General features: G+C 38.7%; 1 protein-coding gene and 1 non-coding gene across 3 annotated transcripts in view; one reads left to right on the plus strand and one right to left on the minus strand.

Moving 5' to 3' along the window:
• Positions 1–4551: 4551 nt before the first annotated feature.
• The window catches only part of LOC5578888 (neural Wiskott-Aldrich syndrome protein), a 94304-nt gene continuing 78512 nt past the window's right edge, over positions 4552–20343 (minus strand). Inside the window, exons 5-10 of one of the 2 annotated variants that reach the window (XM_021839641.1) lie at positions 12912–13019; positions 12563–12816; positions 6263–6412; positions 6034–6195; positions 5788–5964; positions 4552–5581 (exon numbers count right to left, since the gene is read on the minus strand). In XM_021839641.1, coding sequence (XP_021695333.1) covers positions 5309–5581; positions 5788–5964; positions 6034–6195; positions 6263–6412; positions 12563–12816; positions 12912–13019 — 1124 coding nt within the window. In that variant the 3' untranslated portion in view covers positions 4552–5308. The remainder of the gene's footprint in view (positions 5582–5787; positions 5965–6033; positions 6196–6262; positions 6413–12562; positions 12817–12911; positions 13020–20343) is intronic. The other variant, XM_021839644.1, reaches the window with a different exon arrangement.
• Trnaa-agc lies at positions 19199–19270 on the plus strand. Its single transcript has one exon. It is a non-coding gene; the product is annotated as a tRNA-Ala (tRNA).

Consider the following 20343-nt stretch of genomic DNA (forward strand, 5'->3'; position numbering starts at 1 on the left):
CAGCAGAACGAGATACCAAGCACTGATGAACAATGGCCACCACTGTCGAAGCCAGCGGCCGCCACTGATAAAGCAACAGCAACAAAACCCAGTGAAGGAGAAACAAAACGCCAACGGTCAGTCGATTCGGACACAGAACACATCCAAACAACCAAAAAACCCACATCGTCAGCATCCACCACAAGCGATAGCAGCGTTACGATCATATCTGATGTTTCCCCCGAGCGACCACGAGTTAGACGAATTTCGTACTCTTGGATCGAGGATGCAGAACTAATGTCGAATTCGTTTTTGAACCCAGGTTGGAACTGGCGCAACCCGTTCTGAATCACAGTTTCAACCCCAACCCGATTCAGGTTCGACCGAACTACAATTTTCTTGACGTTTGTTTGTTTATGTGTTGATCACCGACCCAGTTCCTAAAAACGAAAACGACATAAGAAAGCAGTACATAGAAGAGGATGAGAGAAGAATTAATGAATTGATTGCACAAGGTTGTAAACTTTGATACTTTGTAATCGATTTGTAAGGATTCCGGCTCCGTTATGCTTTATTGCGAATGAGCCTTTCAAATAAACGATTAAAGAAAAAAAAACATTGCTATTGGGCAGTACTGTCTCAATTAGAAGACGTAAAGGAAAGGCCAATAGCCTACCTCTCGCGTACACTTTCTAAAGCTGAGGAAAAGTATTCAGCTACAGCGAAAGAACTTCTTGCAAAACGTTTTCGGCCATACTTGTATGGAAGACCTTTTGTAATTTACACGGACCATGAACCACTTACGAAAGAACTGAAGTTGACCGATGCCACGAGTAATCATATTGTTCAAGATTTAGCCGTTGACGTGTCACAGCTAAATCTTGAACAATATGATTTCAAAATCATTTATAAAAAGGGCAAGCAAAACAAGGTAGCAGATGGGCTGTCAAGAATTCCACCCGGTGAACTAAATATGCATGAACTGTCAAATGAATGTTTTGATAATGACGAAATATACGGGCCAGAAATTGTCAACAAATTTCAGAATCAAATTATAATAAGGGTGAGTAATGACCCCTCGAAAAGCTCTCACATCATATGCAAAATATTTCCTGGACAAGTATGCCACGTATTTCATCAAGATCCTTATACTAAAGAAAATCTTACTGACATTCTGAAAAAATACATAAACCCTTCAACAAGCAACGGAATTTTCGCACCAGCTGGAATTATCAGAACATGTGACGAAATGCAGCATTTTTCTAAACGCCTTAAGTTTCACTATTCTAATATTCTTTTACCAGATATCATTTTAGGAACGGACCAACAAAATGCCATAACTTTAATCACAGAAACTATAAACTGGCATACGAGGAAGCAATAAAATCTGCTTACTTTCCTGGTATGTTAGAAAAAAATAAAATATTCATTAAGAACTGCGGAGATTGCAAATTCGCAAAATACGTACGTAAACCTTTCAAAATTCCTATTTCTAGAAGAATCTATGAAGGTCCTTTTGATAATGTTTTTATTGACGTCTATATTAGAAAACAATATAAATGTTTAACGTTAGTAGATTCTTTTTCAAAATTTGTGCAAATTTTCCAAATTTAAAATGAAACTACGGACGACCTGATCAGTACTCTAATCGAGTATTTCAAATTTTTTGGTTTGCCAAAAATGAAATTTAGAAATCCCCGATTCAGAGAATTCCTGGAACAACAGGGTATCGCATCGCATTTCGCCAGCAATAGCAATGCTAATGGTATTGTTGAACGCTTTCACAATACTTTACTTGAGATGTATTTGGCGAACAGACAAAAATTTGAGAACCTTACATTACCTGAAGGTTTAGCATTAACTACCTCACTCTACAATGCCTCAACCCATAGCATGACGAGCCTTAAGCCTCGAGAGATTATTTTCGGCAATTGTTCTTCTTTGAACCGAGCTGAGATCAATGCCTCGAAACTTAGGAAGATACAGACAGCAAATTACCCGTAATAAATAAAGACGATTACAAGACGCTTACAAATCCCATTCTAGTGAAAAGAAAAGCAAAACCGAGCCCTTATGGTCATAGATACCGTCAAGTAGAAATTGTTAACCAAACTGTGACAGACGGACAAAATATAAAATCACACAAAACGAACGTACAGAGAACTTAATTGATTAATACCGTTTGCATCGAATTACCGGACGCTTCGAAAGCCGGACACCTTAAATGTTTTCATGGTTTATGTAATGTTTAAGTAATCATTAATGTTATACTAATAAACAGATCGATTTTTTGCACTAACAAGTTTATTGTTAATGTTAATGTATCATAGTAGGCTATTAAATAATCAAAACAAAAATAAATATGTAGTGCGTGTCAAATCGTCCGTTGATTTTAATCTCTACTAAACAAATTATTAAGATTGATGACTGGTCAATACACCATTAGATTAAATATCCAAAATGTGTTTCTCTTCCATTCAACGCGTTAAACAGCATAATAAAAGTGTATTCGCGTTGGCAGTTAGTGAAATTCACTGGATTATGTTTTGAAATATTGTTTAAAACGGTTAAATGTCTGCGTCCGGAATACGAATCAAGATTCTCAGCTGCTTCAAAAGCCGGACATCATTGGATAAGGAGTAAATTGTACCTGTTAATAAACTCAAAAATGATTGGCAATGGATCAAACTGCTATTTTGTGGCTTCAGGAATGTTTATAAAAGTCTCAACTAGAAAAATTGTGTCTGTTTTTCTTTGTTCTGGTTAAATAAGTTAAATGAAGCTTCTAGATGCTGCATGTTTCTGAACCAGAGGCGTCAATAAGAAAGAGCTAACACAAGACGAGACAGGTCAAAGTACAAAAATGAAACCAATTGCCTGTCAAAAAAGACCATTTCTCATTGGTCGTTTTGGCAAAGGCCTACTTTCACATCGTTGAGTTTAATTGCAACAGGGCACTTTGTTGCTAGTCCGGCCGTGTTGCTAGTTCATAGATTAGAGTTTTTATAAAAAGTTTGGAAATTTTCCATTAAATCTTTTTGTTTCAAATCAATCTATATTCGATGTTAAGTTCAAAGCATGTGCTCCTACAATGCTAAAATAAATAAAAAATACCTAATTGGGTCCTAAAATTTTTAATGAAATCTTGTTTTTATTTAATAACACGAAAGAGCATGTTACTGTAACTACTTTAGCAATTTTTCCCGCTCAAATAACGGCTATATCATGTTTAAACTTTAATTTAAAAATTTGGTCCATAAATGAACCTTGACACTTTTGATCATGTTTGACGTTCGCTTAGTCGACAAAAACACCACAGGGGTTTTAGTTCGACCACTGGGGTTGTTCCTATCTGACATTTCGTAAGGGACACGGAAAACAAAATACACCCAAAATTTGAGTTTAAGCCAACGGATGTGACAAAATCTAAAAAATGTTTTTTTGGGCTTAAACCAACGGAAAACATTAGAAAATTGAGTAAACATGTGTTTTTGGCCTAAACTTAAGCGTTTGGCATAAAAATTGGGACAGGGCTTTAGGACCCTATTGAGACCAATTTGATGGAATTTGTGTCATTTTTCTCTAAAAATATAGTCAGTTCTGAATTTAAACCTGAGTTTTAAAAAATATAACATCCTTTATTGCACTAAATGAATGAAGCGTGCACGTAACAATCAAATTGTGAACCTTGATTTTTGAATTTGTTAACAAGATTTGCTTTAAAAGGATACTGGTAACACTGGCTTTTGTATCGTCAAGGATATCGACTGAAAAACAACCGGGCAGTCTTAGTTGAGCTGTCACGTCCTGTCCTAGGTCCATAGTTTGAAAAATCGAAACTCAGTGCATCATGTTGAGAAGGGTTTTTCAAGCGGTCAGGTGGACATGATAATTCAGACGAAGAAACAGACGAAATGGAAGATAAAGTTTGACCGGTCTGGTTTTGAGGAAAATTTTGTGCCTAATGCATTCGAGTTAAATTAATGAATTTTATTCAAATACGTTCTGAACTGTATTTTTTAAACATAAGTTGAAATTGTATTTTAAGAAGACTGAGATATAGCAAGGTTCTTGAGAAGGAAGGACTGTAGCGCACCGCGTACGAATCTAATTAGCGCGTTCGGTAAAATAATCCAACCCCTGTCGTTATACGGCCAAAAAGCCGATCGATTATTGAGTAGGCTATTGTGTCGCCAGCACTAAATTGAAGTTCGGAAGTCCAGACTTCCGACTTCCGAACTTACTTCCGAAGTTTTTTGACATTTGGATTTGGCAGCTACGTTATAATGAGAATGAACTTGTTTTGGCTAGCTGAAAAGGGAAGTAAAGTACGATAACAGTGCGCCGCCAACAGGCCTACGGATAAAACGGAATCTATAAGATAAACAGTGAAAGCAGGTGTTTGAGAAACTAAGTGGTGGAAGGAGGGAATGGCTGGTGGACGTTTACCGCCGTGAACCTGTCCTGTTCCTGGAAGAGCCAAGGCAAAAGTTCCACGGAAGATTTTTCACAACCATTAGTGTGTCATCCTTCACGGTGTTTTTGTTTTGATTTATTAGGTGCAGTGTTTCGAAATCATATGATTTGAACAAAAAAAAGTATCGGAAGTAAGCAAAGTTGCCAGTTTGCCAGCGCCCTCCCGACAATTTTTGTCTAAATGCACAATAAGAAACGAATCGAAAATATATCCAGCAGCAGAAGATTCTGTGATCTGGTAGAAACCACACGTAGTTTCGTTTTCCCATTTATATCCCGAAAGTTTGACCAAAGTGTAAATCTATAAACCCCAAGTGAAACATAAAATAGTGATTCATCTGTTTTGAATCATGTTGAACCCAAAAGCACGATAGATCAACGATTGTCTGTTTTGCTCCGATTCCTTTTGCGACTAGTAGGACTCTCCTCGATTTCCGTGAAACAGTTCTAACAAAATAGCAAAATTTAAAAGTGTAACATTGTATTCCCTTCACTGTAGTCTCACTCAGTTAGAAAGTTTGAATAAAGCTACAACATAATTATCTACTTTTTACCTATAAATACACATTCAAAAAGGCAGTTTGTTACATACTGTAGGGGAAAGAAAACAATAATTACAAATTAAAAAAAAAAGAAGGCATGTGCTCTCGTATGACTACACTAATTCCTATAAACTGTGCAATTACCGATCTCCTGTTCTCGGGATATCACTAAATCTTCTTTCCTCTGTCTCTCTCTCTCGGTAACCTGTTTCTACCTCCTCCCCGTTTGCTTCATTTGGCACCGCGTTAGCGTAGTTGACTCGTATCGCTTCCTAAAAACTTACCCCTCATCATCGTGGTCATCACGCTTATTAGTCGTCCCAATCGTCATTGGCCGAATTGGAATCGCTATCGTCCTCATCGCTGGACCGGATGACGCGACCCCGCTCGGCCAGTGCCCTTCGGAGGGCATCCGCCAGGGCGTCGGTTCCTACCTCGCCGCTTCCTGCGCTTCCGCTGCTGCGGTCCGCATTGGGTTCACGATCGCCGACCGGCCGCAGCACCGTCCCGTCCCGGATCTGGGACATGAGGTCCGATCGCGGATCGCCTCCGCTGCCGGTACTCAGCGCACCTTGGTCCACTTTCTGCATTTGGGGGAGGGGAAAATTGAGTAACGATGCAAAAGTAATTAAAACAGGAAACAATTTTTCTCTTCAGTTCTCTTTGATTTAAGACAGGTTAAAAAAATAATTTGAACAGAGACAAATTATATATGTAGGTTAAAAATCAAGAGACCAGAGTTTTCTCCAGCTCGATTCGAACCCATGTGTAGCAAAGGGTCTTCACTTACCTTAAGGGTTGTTCCCTTGCGAATGCTGTCCAGCAGTGCCGACCGGCCATCGTCAACGACTGGTAAGGGCGCGGCAGGGGCTTGTGCTTTCACCGATCCCGGCGTCATCATCATCGGAGGGGGCGGCGGCGGAACGGCACCGGAAGAAGAGGCAGGTGGAGGCGGCGGCGGTGGGGGCTGAAACAGAATTGAATTCACAAAGCAATTATTCGAGAAAATTGGAAGAAGTTTTAGGGGGCAACTTACTGGTCCCGGAGTGGGTGCTGCCGGAGCAACAGGCAGCATGGGAGGTGGTCGTGAGGGCGCTTGGTTCACCTTTGGTGGGGTTGTGGCCGGCAGCGGTGGCAATGTCCTGTTGGGTGGCGGAGGCGGCGGGTTCCGTTGCTGCGTATTGCCATTTACTAGGGGCTGCAAGGTGAATTATATTAGATCGAGTGAAACACGTGTATCGCTCATAACCACCGATTAGACTGACCTGTGACTCCTGTTGACTCCGAACGGGGACCGGGGGCGGCGCAGGGTGCTTCTGCTTCCGAGTGCCGCTCTGCTCCGACTTCATCGCATCCACCACCTTATAGTTCTGAATGAAGTCGTAGATGAATTCGCGCGTTTCGCGATCCTTCAACTGAAAAACAACCGACGAGAGAAACGAGAAATGCATATCAATCTCCAACAACACACACCTAGGTCGATCGACATCGGTAACGACTTTCCAACCAATTATGATGAGATATAGATAGTGAGCGCGAACGCATTGCGTTGCACAGTGGGAGATTTCGTCGGTTTTGGCGCTTCTAATAAATAGCGTTTATTAGTAGAAAATCCGGTTTTAAACAACTTTGTCGAAGATACAAAGTTCAAAACATCAATACTTTTACCATCATTTTTTTAACAAACTTAACATAAAACATTTCAGTTCAATATTGTATTGTAGATATTGGAAAAAGATTATGTGTCTATGGTAGATTTGGTGTTGCTGAATCTGATGCCGTTCTCAGATATGTTCCAGCACGTCACAATGTTTAGCTACAGGTCGCCAAAGAAGTGTAAAACACTGGTTTTAACGAAGTTTACATACAATTGAAGTATGATTTATCAAACTTTTTTTGTGATCTAATCCACTAAGAATGTAAAATAGGACTTGACCTTTTATTTTAGATATAATTTGGTTGAAATACACGATTACATTTAGATTTGAATTTAAACTTGAGAGATTTGAACTTTAACTTTGATGATAAGTACTGTTATATACATGAAGAATTCTGTGGCAAATTTAGCAAATTAATTGCCATACAAGCTGGCAAACTTGCACGCAAGTTGACTGAAATTGTCAAATGTTGCATTTTCAACAGCCAATATCTCAAAAATTAGACGAGCTATGATATTTTTGAAAACGACAATGAATTCAGCAACCCTTCCGGAGTTATTTCGGATTGTCTTGGGGTACCAAAATTGGCCAAAAATGGCCTAGATTTTCCCGGATCTTGCTTACTTGATTCAAATAGGAACTGACATCTACTCTAGCTTAGAATTTAACGATTCCGCTACGATATTGCTGAAAACTTTCAAGTCGCCGTTGGAAAGTCTCAATGGTGTATTAGGACTTGCAAGCAATTTTCCAAATCCGATAGAAACCTATTCAGTATCCTCAATATTTCTGCCAGTAATACTCAAAATACCACTAAAAATTTAGGCGTCCACCTAGAAATCTTACGGGTCTACTATCAAATTCCAGATTGCGTGCAGCATCCCAAAAAAAAACTAATTAAACATTCTCAGGATCCTACAAGAAACCTCTAATGTCCGTAATGAATACCCAGATTCCAGCTTCAACAGTCAGCAGTTGAGCACCGTTGATATATACACTATTGACATGACCGGGCCCTGGATCCGGTTTACCGGTTTCCAGTCAGCCCAAGGGGAGGTTGCTAAGAACACGTGGCGGGGTTTCAATGCAGGGCTCTGTTAAGGTGATTATAAAAGGGAACCAAACTATGAATTTTCAAGTGCACAAGACTGGTGAATCTGACAACAGTTCGCGTTGAAAATCAATAAAATTGATTGCTTGTTGGTGGTGACCAATGTGATAAATTTTCAACGCGGAACGCTGTTTGGTTCTCAAGACTTGTGCTCTTGAAAATTTGAGGTGTGGCTTCGTTCTATAATCACCTTAAACTTCTACAGAAACGCACAGGTTCGCAAGCACATCTTCGTACAAGCGACCCGTACAGCTTTCAAAGTACTTTAGCCCATAGGATAGCGGCTTAAGGGGGGGGGGGGCACTAAAATGGAGAATTTCCAAAACGATGCCGGTACAATGGAATTCAACACAGCAGGAGTCGAGGACGCGAGCGTGTTCCAGAAAAGCGATAAGGTGCCACGATCGCCGGTGCATAGCACGGAATATCTACCGACGTGTAGCAGTAGCTCGCACTCATCTAGTTCGTAAAGGACCGGCACACTGTGCATACCGCGATCAAGAGCAAGCTAACGATCGCATCAAATTGTTTGTCAACGCTTCCATGAACGAGCAGAAAACGAGGATGAGAGAAGAGCTTACCGAAAAGGCACTGAAAAGGGTTACGGAGCAAGCAGCGGCTGACAAGCTTAAGACCCCGAAGTTGCGAGGTGACAAACCTACGAAGAAGCGAAACAGAGAGTCACCAGGAGAAGAGGATGTCCCAAAAAAGCAGCCCAACGAGGAAAAGGTGCGGCGGAAAAGGACAGGAACGATGACGGGTGGCAAACCGTCGTCAACGTCAAAGATAAAAAAAGAAACAGAAAGAGAAGGTGGAGATGAAACAGAACGGGAAGAAGAAAGCGAAGAGTCGCCCGGGGGATGCCATACTTGTGAAGGCAAACGACCAAACAACGTACGCAGATATCCTTCAAAAAGTTAAGGACGATCCTAACCCGAATGAATTTGGAAAAAACGTGGTCAGAACGCGGCGCTCCCAGAAAGGAGAGATGCTGTTTGAGCTGAAGATCGACCAAGCGATCAAGAGCTCGGCCTATTAGGAGCTAATCGTGAAATCTTTGGCGATCGTGGCGGAAGTAAGGGCACTTACTCAGGAAGCAGTTGTTGAGTGCAGATATCTGGACGAGATAACAAACATGGACGAGGTGAGTGAGGAGCTGCGTAAGCAATGCAGACTTGGAGAGGAGACCATGGCAATCCGTCTGAGGAAGTCGTACGACAGCACACTGTCAGCGACGATTCGACTACCAGTTGACACGGCGAACAAACTGCTGGAGAATTGGCTGGTCGATATGCCCACTGAGACTCGTCACACGAGCAGATAGGCCACCGATGCTATGCTTCACAGAACCGAACTGTACAGGAAATGTGGAGAAAGAGGTCACTTTTAGAAAGACTGCAAGAATCGACCAAGGTGTTTTCTCTGCTCACCGGAGGAAGGAAACACCCATTCGACGGGCAGCTTCAAATGCCGTGCTTACAAAAAGGTGATCGAAGCACAACAGTAACGGAGGTAACGCAGCTCAATCTGAATCACTGCGAAATCGCATAATAACTGTTGTGGCAATCGACATAAGAAACTAAGTGTGACATTGCGATAATAGCTGAACCCTGGGAGGGAGGCACCGATACTACACACGAAATATAAGACAACATTATTTTGAAATGCAAGATAACTCCAGTATGCCAACAACAATCAAGGCAGGCTTCGAGAAAATCGGTAGTTTCCTTTTGTTGTGCACCTTCGATCTTTCCTGACAAACATGAAAAAAGGGCCACAGTTTTCTATGCATTAAATATTCATTTTCATTGAAAAAGTAGAACGATGCGTTTTTCAATGCTTTATGTTCAATCAGATTAAATGGTGCTCACGTGACATTACTTGCATTATGTGCATGAATTGATTTTTATTCGATTTTTATCACTTTTGAAGAAATACGAAAATGTGTTTTAATCAGTTACGCGCTTTTTTCATGTTAGTCCAATGTTTGAGATCTGAGCTCACAGTGACAGTTCGTGACAGCGGAATCTCGGATCACTATGACGTACAGAAATTTTGCATTGGTTTCTCCCTCCCAGGCTGAACCGTATCGAGTACCACTCAATAACGTCAAATGGGTGGCGAATAGCACAGGCACAGCAGCGATACAAGTGACTGGTAGGTTTCCTATCCAGGAAGTGATTGGCAGCTCAAATGCGAGATTCGTGATCGCCAAAATCAACGGAATCTACTTTTGTAGCTTGAAGAATTTAATCAGATGTTGGAGGAGTTTACCGACTAACTACTTGGTCGAAAACAATAGAAATATAAGTAGTAGAACGCCAGTGGCGTTAATTTAATTAATTTATTAATACTTACTATTGAAGTTTTTGATTGTTTGTTTAGTGCCATGTTGTAGAGAATGTTTTATTGTGGTTAAAAAAAATGATTTGACACTTATAGACCCGGTACTCAGACTGTCAGAGCGTGGCAAACTAGATGTTGGTCACACGAACAGTCGCGACATTGGCCTTCTACGGCTAATGCTTCTACTTCGAAAACTGATGCTGATTGGAGGTGACTTCAATGCATGGGCCGTGTAGTGGGTTAGCAGGGTAACCAATGCCAGACGTTCCAACATACTGGAGGCTCTAGCAAATCTAGACGTACGATTGTGCAACGATGGCACTGTTAGCACATTTGGGAAAGACGGATGGGTGTCGATCATCGACCTAACTTTCTGTAGTCCATCGCTGGCGGGTAACATGAAATGGACGGTAAGCGAAGAGTGCACTCATATCGATCACCAGACTATACGCTCGACGATACGTCGACGAGGAAGGATCAAACGTCGAAGATCGTCAGCTCTCCAATGACGAGCTTGTGGCAGCTGCAAAAGCATTGATGGTGAGAAAGGCCCCCGGACCGGAAGTAATACCGCAAAGCGGCGGTCCTAGCGTACCCGGACATGTTCCGCAAGGTGATGCAGAAATGCCTGGACGAAGGTCACTTCCCAGATATATGGAAGATCCAGAAGCTGGTGCTGCTACCGAAGCCAGGAAAATCACCCGGTGATCCATCGTCATACAGGCCTATATGCTTGCTGGGTACACTGGGTAAACTCTTGGAACGGGTTATTCTAAACAGGGTGACTACCAGAAAGTTCGAATTCCGACGGTCGACGGTAGACGCAATTCGGAAGGTTCTGGAGAGAGCCGAGAAGGCATCGAAGCATACACGATGAGGAAATTGTTAATGCGCTGTAGTTACAAGTGACGTGAGGAACGCGTTCAATAACGCCAGTTGGGAGGCCAACGCCCCAGCGCTGCATGGAATGCGGATTCCTGACTATCTGTGCCGGATTCTGCAGAGCTACTACGAGAATCGGGTGTTGGTGTATGCAACCGTCGCCGGGGGAAGTCAAGAGGAGAAGGAAGCGAGAAGGAAAGAAAAGGATGACAGAAGAAGACAGAGAAGCGGAGGAAGATTAGAAGGCAGTTTACTCAACATGCAAGAGCAAACCACTGGCAGACTGCGCAGAGTGCAAGAGCACGAAAAAACGTCAAGAGCGTAATAGAAGTGCAGATGCACAGCCCTAAGTTTAGAAGTTTAGAATGTTCTATGAACTTTTGGATATCGTCAAAATACACAACTTTGCAGAATATGGCATGTCGTTGAATTAGGAAAAAACATGCTATAGCAGTTTACGTAATATTTGTGGGCATATTTCGCATACTTGTAAGTTGTAACTAAAGAAGAAACCGAAAGATGAAAATTATATTATACGCATATGTAACTAAAAGTTCTTAACTATAAAATGAATAATCTGTAAGTGATTGAAAGATATGTTTAGCCCTCTCTTTCCAATGGTAACACAGGTAAACCACCGATTTTCGATGAACGATAACTAAATGGAATTAGTACGATTAACTCAATAATAATGTATGATTAAACATCAAAATAAGTGACCTAATGGTCAAACCAATGATAAACGATCAACTAACTATTGATTTATCACGAAAAAAAAGTCAAAGTGATTTTGAATAACTAAACTTATTTACAACAACTTTTGTTCAAGATTTTTTAGTAACGCCATTTTGGCAGTTAAATTGTCGAAGAAAGGGTTGACCCCTCTTTTCCCGTGATAGCTCCAGAGCTCCATTGATTTTTGACGAACTTGAGATAAACCGAATCAGATGAATACTACGAAGCAGTTGCGATCCCATACTCATAAGATTATTCCGAGAATCTACTAACAGTTTCAATAGTAAAACTATTGATAAACAATCAAATTACTATAAACAAACACAACCAAAAATTTTTAAATTGATTTTGAAAAATTTAGATCATGTACGTACAATGTTTTTATTTAATAAAAGTTTTTTTGTAAAGTCGATCACAGTCGTGAGAAAAAAAAGGCTAACCATATAGGGAGCCGGATCCTATTCTTGGCACTTTTGATTCATTTCGGCAGTGGGGTTTTTTGAAAGCTACTGAGCTCATATTTAGCCACAATATGCGTTACATTGAAGTGTTTCTTATTGCAAAGTTTCAGACGATTCGGACGAGAAAAACCCCCCATACCAAAGTGAATCATGGAAGTGCCCAAGTAGCTCTGCACCCTAATACAATCCCGTACATTCGCAAGGTCGACGTGAGTACCATTGACAATTTTAGCATTGTAACTAGCGTTTGACGAAAAGCATTCTAGCAGCAGACACCATAACACTTACGCGCTAAAACAACGAAATCTCCCACTGTGCGTTGGTGGAGGATCGCTTCGATGTAACTAAAAACTATATGGATGCTATACTCACATGCTGGTCCCGCACGCCCGCCTTCTCGAGGAACGGTTTCAGTGTTTCCTCCTCGCCGCTAAGATCGAAACCACTGGTCGGACTCCAGCCGACGTGCGTTACGTGCTTGAAGTTCGACGGCATGCCAATGTCCTCCTTGCGTAGGCGGGGCTTACCCTTGTTTTTGGCCGCCGAACGGTGATGGTGGTGGGACTGCTGCTGCTGCTGATACGCCTGGGGCTGCACGGCGGTGTTGGGAATCGTCGGTGCGGAAACTGCGTGGAGTAGCATGCGATCATGGAGAAAATTGGTGTTTGTTTGGGTTATGTTGATTTGAGTTAAGTTTGAATTGAAGGTGTTGATTACTTACACGTTGGTTTGTGGCGTAGTGTGACGGTGTTGTCCTCTTTTTGGTTAGACACCGGCGGTGGCCGCGCTGGAGGTGGATCTTTGCGGGTGCTGTTCCGTTTGAGGCGTTCTGGAAGTAGGGAAGATGAGATTTACACATGATTAACATGTCTTGACTATGTGAGGTGAGGTAAATGTCTACCAAACCATAAAATCATAATCATTCATAACGAATATGATGATAGAATCTACATCACTCTGTGTTCAGATCTTCTATAGAACTTTTGATAACAAGTAATCTTTTTATCAGACGCAGCATACAAGGGATAGGCAAAATGAATCAGGAAATTGCTAATAACTTTTCGAAAAATGCCTGAAATTAGATTCATCCAGGAGCGAATTTTGTCTAGTTTCTGGAGTTGTTCCGGATTTTCCGAGGTCATATCTCAATCACGTTTTACTATCGCTTGTTTCTTTGCGAGGTGTAAAGTTGTATAGATGTTCATCGTCAAGCTACCATGCAACGTGCATTTAAAAAATCTGCACTTCAAAAAATAATATAATTTTTTCAAATAACTTAAAGCGATCTAGAATACCACTACGAGGCGTGCAATTACCGTGACCGCCCCTAATTCTGTGCACTTTCACCAAAATCCATCAAAATTTGGTAAAAAACTTATTTTTCATATATTGCTACACTGCCCATAACTGCATATTTGTAATATTCGACAAAAGTAGGCATTGCATTTCATTGCAGTTTGGAAGGAGACTAATATTAAAAAAAAACTAAGAATTCAAAAGTGCTTATTTGAGGCTGACATTTTGTACTACTCATTCATATCGCATATTGGGTGAATAGTCAGAAAATAATTCTGATAGAAATTTCGTTGCTACTGCACTATGAGGCTCGTATATAATCTCAATGTGACTGTTATGCGGTTACAATTGCCAATGTAACAAAACAACTTGGTATTTATTTTTTCGAATTTTCTAGAACAATCTCACAGATTTCAGTAAGTCGATCGAAAGTATTTGCCATTTGATGACTCTCCCCGGGATTGACTCGGAATTGTCAAAAATGTCAATATATTTCAGATTGTTAGTACGTAGGCACTAGTTTCATAACGGGTAAAGTGCAACTTTTTTTTTAACTAAGGTACCGCGGGGCAAGTGAGAATCCGGGGTAAGTGGGACATTCCGTCATAGCTCGTTTAGGAAAAGTTTTTCAAGGGGGTATTCCTCTAGAAAGTTGAAGATACAATGATAAGGAAAGTATTTAGTACAAAAATTATTGTTATTTTTAATACCATGTGCTCCATGTAACAGTTGTCAGCTCAGCACCATTTTCAACTTGCATGATAAATTGTGACACGTTTCACGTTCTGCATTGGCTCACAAAAAATAATAGGGTCCTAAAGGCCTGTACCAATTTTAGTACCAAACGCTTAAGCTTAGGCCAAAAACACATGTTTACTCAATTTTTTAATGTTTTTCTTTTGTTTGAGTCCAAAAAACATTTTTTTAGATTTTGTCATACTCCTTGGCTTAAACTTAAATTTTGCTTTCCGTGTGCCTTCCGAAATGTCAGATAGGAACATCCCCAGTGTTAAAACTAAAAACCCTTGTGGTGTTTTTGCTGATTGAGCGAACGTCAAACATGATCAAAAGTGTCAAGGTTCATTTATGGCCCCAATTTTTAAATTAAAGTTTAAATATGATATAGTCGTCATTTGAGCGGGAAAAATAGCTAAAATAGTTGAAGTAACATGCTCTTTCGTGTCATTAAATAAAAACAAGTTTTCAATCAACATTTTAGGACCCAATTGTGCTACAAATCGAATTACCATCGTAAGCTACAATTTTAAGTATTGTTCAGTGAATCAAATTATCATCATAATAGACGAAAAACAAACAACAAAGCTCGCTCACAACCGTTTGTCGCAACTGTTGCGGATAAGGACACAATCAAAAGCAATATTATCATGACAATTACAGAGCGCAACATTGTCATAGCCTTTTCAACTCGCGATTAATCAGTTATTTTAAACACAAAACCAAATTTGTTTTATGGATTCTGTTTAATAATGCGGTAATGTTTACCAACACGGAGAAAGTTCTCGAAAATTGCAATGCGATGCTTAGCAAATCGCTGCGCACGTGGTTATCGATCTTTGTCATATTCTGTGCAAGTAATGATAAACCCATGTTGCGGAATAAAATTGTAGCAACAAGAATGGAAGGTGACAATGTCTTTGTTGCTGCGTGTTGGGTGACAATTGATTCAATGGTATTGTTACAAGCTGCTAACGATAAACAGGTAATTTGCTTTCATTTCATTTGAAAATTTCTATAGTCTAACTTACCCCAAAATATCATTATACCCGGGGTAACTGGGACTTATCGAAACAAGCATCAGAATCCAAACTTTTCCTACACGTTTCAAATATTTTCCAAAGAGTAGCTCTAAAACATTCAAAGGAATGATTTTTATCAAAGAAAAAATCTTTGATTACGTAATTGTTGAACAGGGAAGAAATTACTAATTTGTCTAAATATTTTTTTCTAATTTTATTTCAATTTAAAATTGAAAGAAGGCAGAGATATTTAAAATTTAAAATACATCTTGAGAATGATTACTATACTATTTTTATTGAACTTTATTTGATATTTCTACCAAATTCAGTAGTTGCGGAAAACAGATCCATGCCATTAAGTGGTTTCCGCCATGCATAACAGTAATAACAAATAATAAAAAAATATTAAAAAAATCGTCAATTATTGAAAGTTTACTTGCTGCATTTCGGTTGATAACTTATAAATGATATATTTTGAACATGTTTCATACCTCTTTACGCTTTCAGTGAGGAGTTTTCAGTTAAAATTAAATGCGATGTGACATAACCTTACATTTACGTTTTCTTCCTAAAGCGTTACGTATTTTATGGTTGATCCCTTCTGTACATCAAATGTGTACTGAAAATTGAAAATCCATGATTTATCAATTCTATTATTGCAATGGTTGACTTACTGATGTGGTTTGACGCATGAAACTGGATGTGTCCCACTTGCCCCGTTTAGCGAGGTAACTGCGTCTAACGGCTCACTGTCCATCTCTCTTTTGAGCTTTTCACAATTTCGAAATTATTCGACCAAATTCATGCACGCACCAGCAAATATGTTGCCAAAATGTGACCGAGTTATTGAATTTGCAAAATATTGACATTTTTAAATTATATAAAACAATATGTTTGAACTATCGTTTTTTTATGTCCCGCTTGCCCCGCGGTACCTTACACAATCTTATTCTTCTAATAGTAAAGAATCATTTTTCAACTATGTTCCTCACTATGCGCAGCAGTTATCAAACGTTATTTTCATCAAACATTCAACCCTCAATAAGTCGATATTTAGGGGAATTGTCGACGCCATCGAGATATGGAATAGGCTTTGAAAAATTGTTTGAGGTGACCATCATAGTAAGGGAAGATTAAAAAATGACGTCCATCATTTTTTTTGGGATTTCTACACTTTTTTTCGTTTTCTTGCCATTACATCCCCACTGGGACAGAGCCTGCTTCACAGCTTAGTTTTCTTGAAAAGCACTTCCACAGTTATTAACGTTCAACGGGATTTCTACACTCCATCCCCTCAATCGCCTGTTGCGCTTTTTACAGTACCTAATGCAAGCATTGTCACATTTTCGTAGATTCCTCCTCCCCAGAATGATGAACGTAATTTTTGAATGCTCCCTAACCATACAATAAAATAATTTCGATTTTTTGTATAGTTTCATAGATCAATGTAATGATCTAGAATCGCGAACACCTAATGAAAATTGACTATTTTATTATTTAATGAATATTTTTTGCATTGAACTTGAAATAATTAGAAAATGGCTACTTCTATAGAGAAGTGATCATTATGGTTTAGAATGATTTCAAGATTCTTATTGTATCATCTGAACGTATTTTGAAAAAAAAAAAACAAAACTTTGAAAATCGACCAAAAGTTGTTCATATTAATCAACAGTTTCGGAGCTATAATTATTCAAATAAAATACATGCAAAAACTTATAGGCCATTTTCAAAAGTTATTCTCCTGAACAAATTGAGATAATCTCTTACTTATCGCTCTCTGTAACAATCATAATTTGCAGCACATTATGAGAGCCTGCATATCGTATGCTGCTACAACTCTGATTAGATTAAGGGGGGAGGGGGGTTGGTTAACAGTGCATGATAAAACCCCTGTAAACAAACTCCAAATTTTGGGGGCACTATTGCCACAGACAAACAGACGTCACGCTATCATCACCTTTTAACGGCCGATTCAAATAAATGGTAGGTGGTCAATCCACCACCCACAGCGCTCGTATCGTTTTGTTCGCGTATGACATTTATACACTACCGCCATCTGTTGGTCCATCGGGCAAACACATCGATTTTAGCATTGGGCGTACATATCCTTGTGACAAAAGCATCGTTATTTGTTATAAGTGTTACGTCTGTTTGTACAGTTAACTCTCCCTTACTCGATATTCCGTATCTCGATATAGAGTCAGAGAACCATAGTAAAAGTTGGTTTTCTTGGCTAACTCCATGGTCCCTTGGAACGCAGTTGCACTGCTTTTGTGTTCTGTAACTCGATACCTCCCTAACTCGATGACCCCTTCAATATCGAGAATGAGTAGTAGTAGTAGGCTTGAATCTCGCGAAAATCACGTGGCTCTCTCACTGCAGTAGTTTAAAATCGTGAATTTCATCAAGTAGCCTATGTTGGGTACATGAATTTTCTAAATCAGTAGGGCTCATTCATTGATTTCATAACGCTGAAATTGACCATTTTTGACCCCCACCCACCCTCTTGTAACGCTTTTTGTATGAATATCATTCAGTTTTAGTATAGACCGTAACATCGCACATTGGGGAATTCCGACCCCAAAGGTGGAAAAAATTGATAAATTTCACAATAGAAAGATAAAAAATAAGTTTTATAGCTCATTCGAAAGGAAATTTTCTCAGGAATCGATTAGTGATGGTTTCATGAATGTGGGGCCACTCTGGGATAAGCTATGGTGCCCGTTTTGCCCCGATTCCTTGAAAATTTTAGATTTTCATGTTGTTTTGAGTAAAACTATTTTATTGTGGAGATTATTTCCCATGAAATTCATCATTTCTAGTCCATTAAACAATGTTTCACAGAGAACGTTATAAAAAGATGGAAATTTAGGGGATTATGGGGCCAAATGTACAATGAAATATTTTTGACGAGGAATTTTTGCTTTACACTTTTTCAACGTGTTTTTATTGAAATAAATTCTAAATCATGAATATAGCTTGCAGAAATAAGTTGTAGTAAAATTTGTAGAATATGTATGATAATTGTGTATGCTCTATGCAACATATTGTGAATAATTTACCTTCTTATATCACAAATTCCAAACATTTCCAAACGATGTGCGATAGTTTCGGTAAACGATATTGATCTAAATGATCGATTGCCGTTAGCCTCATTGATAGGAGATAGTGGGAGCATATAGTTTTTTGGCTATTTTGCCCACGATTTCTTTCGTAATTTATTCAACTTTTTTCCCAAATCAAATTTATTGTGTACTGAATTGTTTATTCTGTATCTGATACAATATTTAAATCATAAAACATAGGAAATCTTTTACACATAAACAAAAAAAAATAACCAAATGAAAAAATCAAAAATGAATCTATCAAGAAATCATTAGCCGTTTTTTCTGATTGCAACCAACTATTCAGGATCAGGTTAGTTATTCAATCATTACTGTACCAATTTCGTGAGAGTCAAAATGCATTTTACAAGAAATTATTCGGGAAATAATTTTGTCTTTTTATGGATATTTTTTATTCAATATTCCAATTGCCATCATACACTACAGAAAAAGTTATCATAAAAGTGATAATGCAGTTGTTTATAATGCTCAATTCTAGGTTTTTCCAAAATCGATCATACATTTCATTAGTATAATTTATAGTTACTATGTTTGTTATGTTGCCTCTACATTTGCTGTTAACAGATTGCTTGTTGGTTGACATCAATGTTCCTCATGGTGAACCATACTTTGTTAATATTGTAAACAGTAATTATGGTTACATCTGTTTGACTGAATTTCAAGCATGTTCAAGAGCTTTCTAAAATGCATAACATGAAGAAATTTAAATTAATTAACTCATTACGCGTGGTAAAGATGGAGAACTTATGGGTGAAAATATGAAAAAATCCACGAGCTCGGCTGGGATTTGAACCCAGGACTCTTGTATGCTAGACGAGCGCTTTACGGGCTCGGTAGCTTAGTTGGTAAAGCGCTCGTCTAGCATACAAGAGTCCTGGGTTCAAATCCCAGCCGAGCTCGTGGATTTTTTTTTTTTTTCATAATTTCACCCATGATTTGCCCAACTTTACCACGCGTAATGAGTTAATTAATTTAATAACCATGCGGATTGGATTACCGAACAGTCTAATATAAACGTCAATTTATTTTGAATTAAGCATTATTAACTACTACATCTTCAATCAAAATGTGCCATATTGAAATATATGGAAGACTTTGTTTGTTTATGATCACTTTTTCAGTAGTAGGGTGCAGGCAGAGCTACTTGGGCACTTCCATGCAATTTTATTCTCATGAAATTTCTTCAGGTATGATTGTGTAACTAATTAAATTCTGAGTGATTTGTTTCAATAAAAAAAAAAAACTCCAGATGATTACTTAATGGATCCATTTTTGAGTGTTTTTGTTTTATTTATGTGTAAAAGATCCCCATAATCTCCTATGTTTTAGGATTTAAATACTGTATCAACAATTTAGTAAACAATAAACACAATAAATTTAATTCGGAGATATCTGTTCAATTAATTATGAAAGAAATCGTTTTTAGGGGAATCGGGGCAAAATAGCCAAAAAACTATATGCTCCCACTATCTCCTATCAATGAGGCTAACGGCAATTGATCATTTAGATCAATATCGTTTACCCAAACTATCACACATCGTTTGGAAATGTTTGGAATTTGTGATATAAGAAGGTAAATTATTCACAATAATTTGCATAGAGCATAAATAATGATCATACATATTCTAAAAATTTGAATACAACTTATTTCTGCAAGCTATATTCATGATTATTAGACTATTTTAAAATTTATTTCAATATAAAAACACGTTGAAAATATTTAAAACAAAAATTCCTCTTCAAAAATATTTCATTGTACATTTAGCCCCATAATCGCCTAAATTTCCATCTTTTTATAACGTTCTCTGTGAAACATTGTTGAATGGACTAGAAATGATGGATTTCATGGGAAATAATCTCCACAATAAAATAGTTTTACTCAAAACAACATGAAAATCTAAAATTTTCAAGGAATCGGGGCAAAACGGGCACCATAGCTTATCCCAGAGTGGCCCCACATTCATGAAACCAT

Source organism: Aedes aegypti, chromosome 1 (assembly GCF_002204515.2).
Source record: "Aedes aegypti strain LVP_AGWG chromosome 1, AaegL5.0 Primary Assembly, whole genome shotgun sequence".
Classification (NCBI taxonomy): Eukaryota; Metazoa; Arthropoda; class Insecta; order Diptera; family Culicidae; genus Aedes; species Aedes aegypti.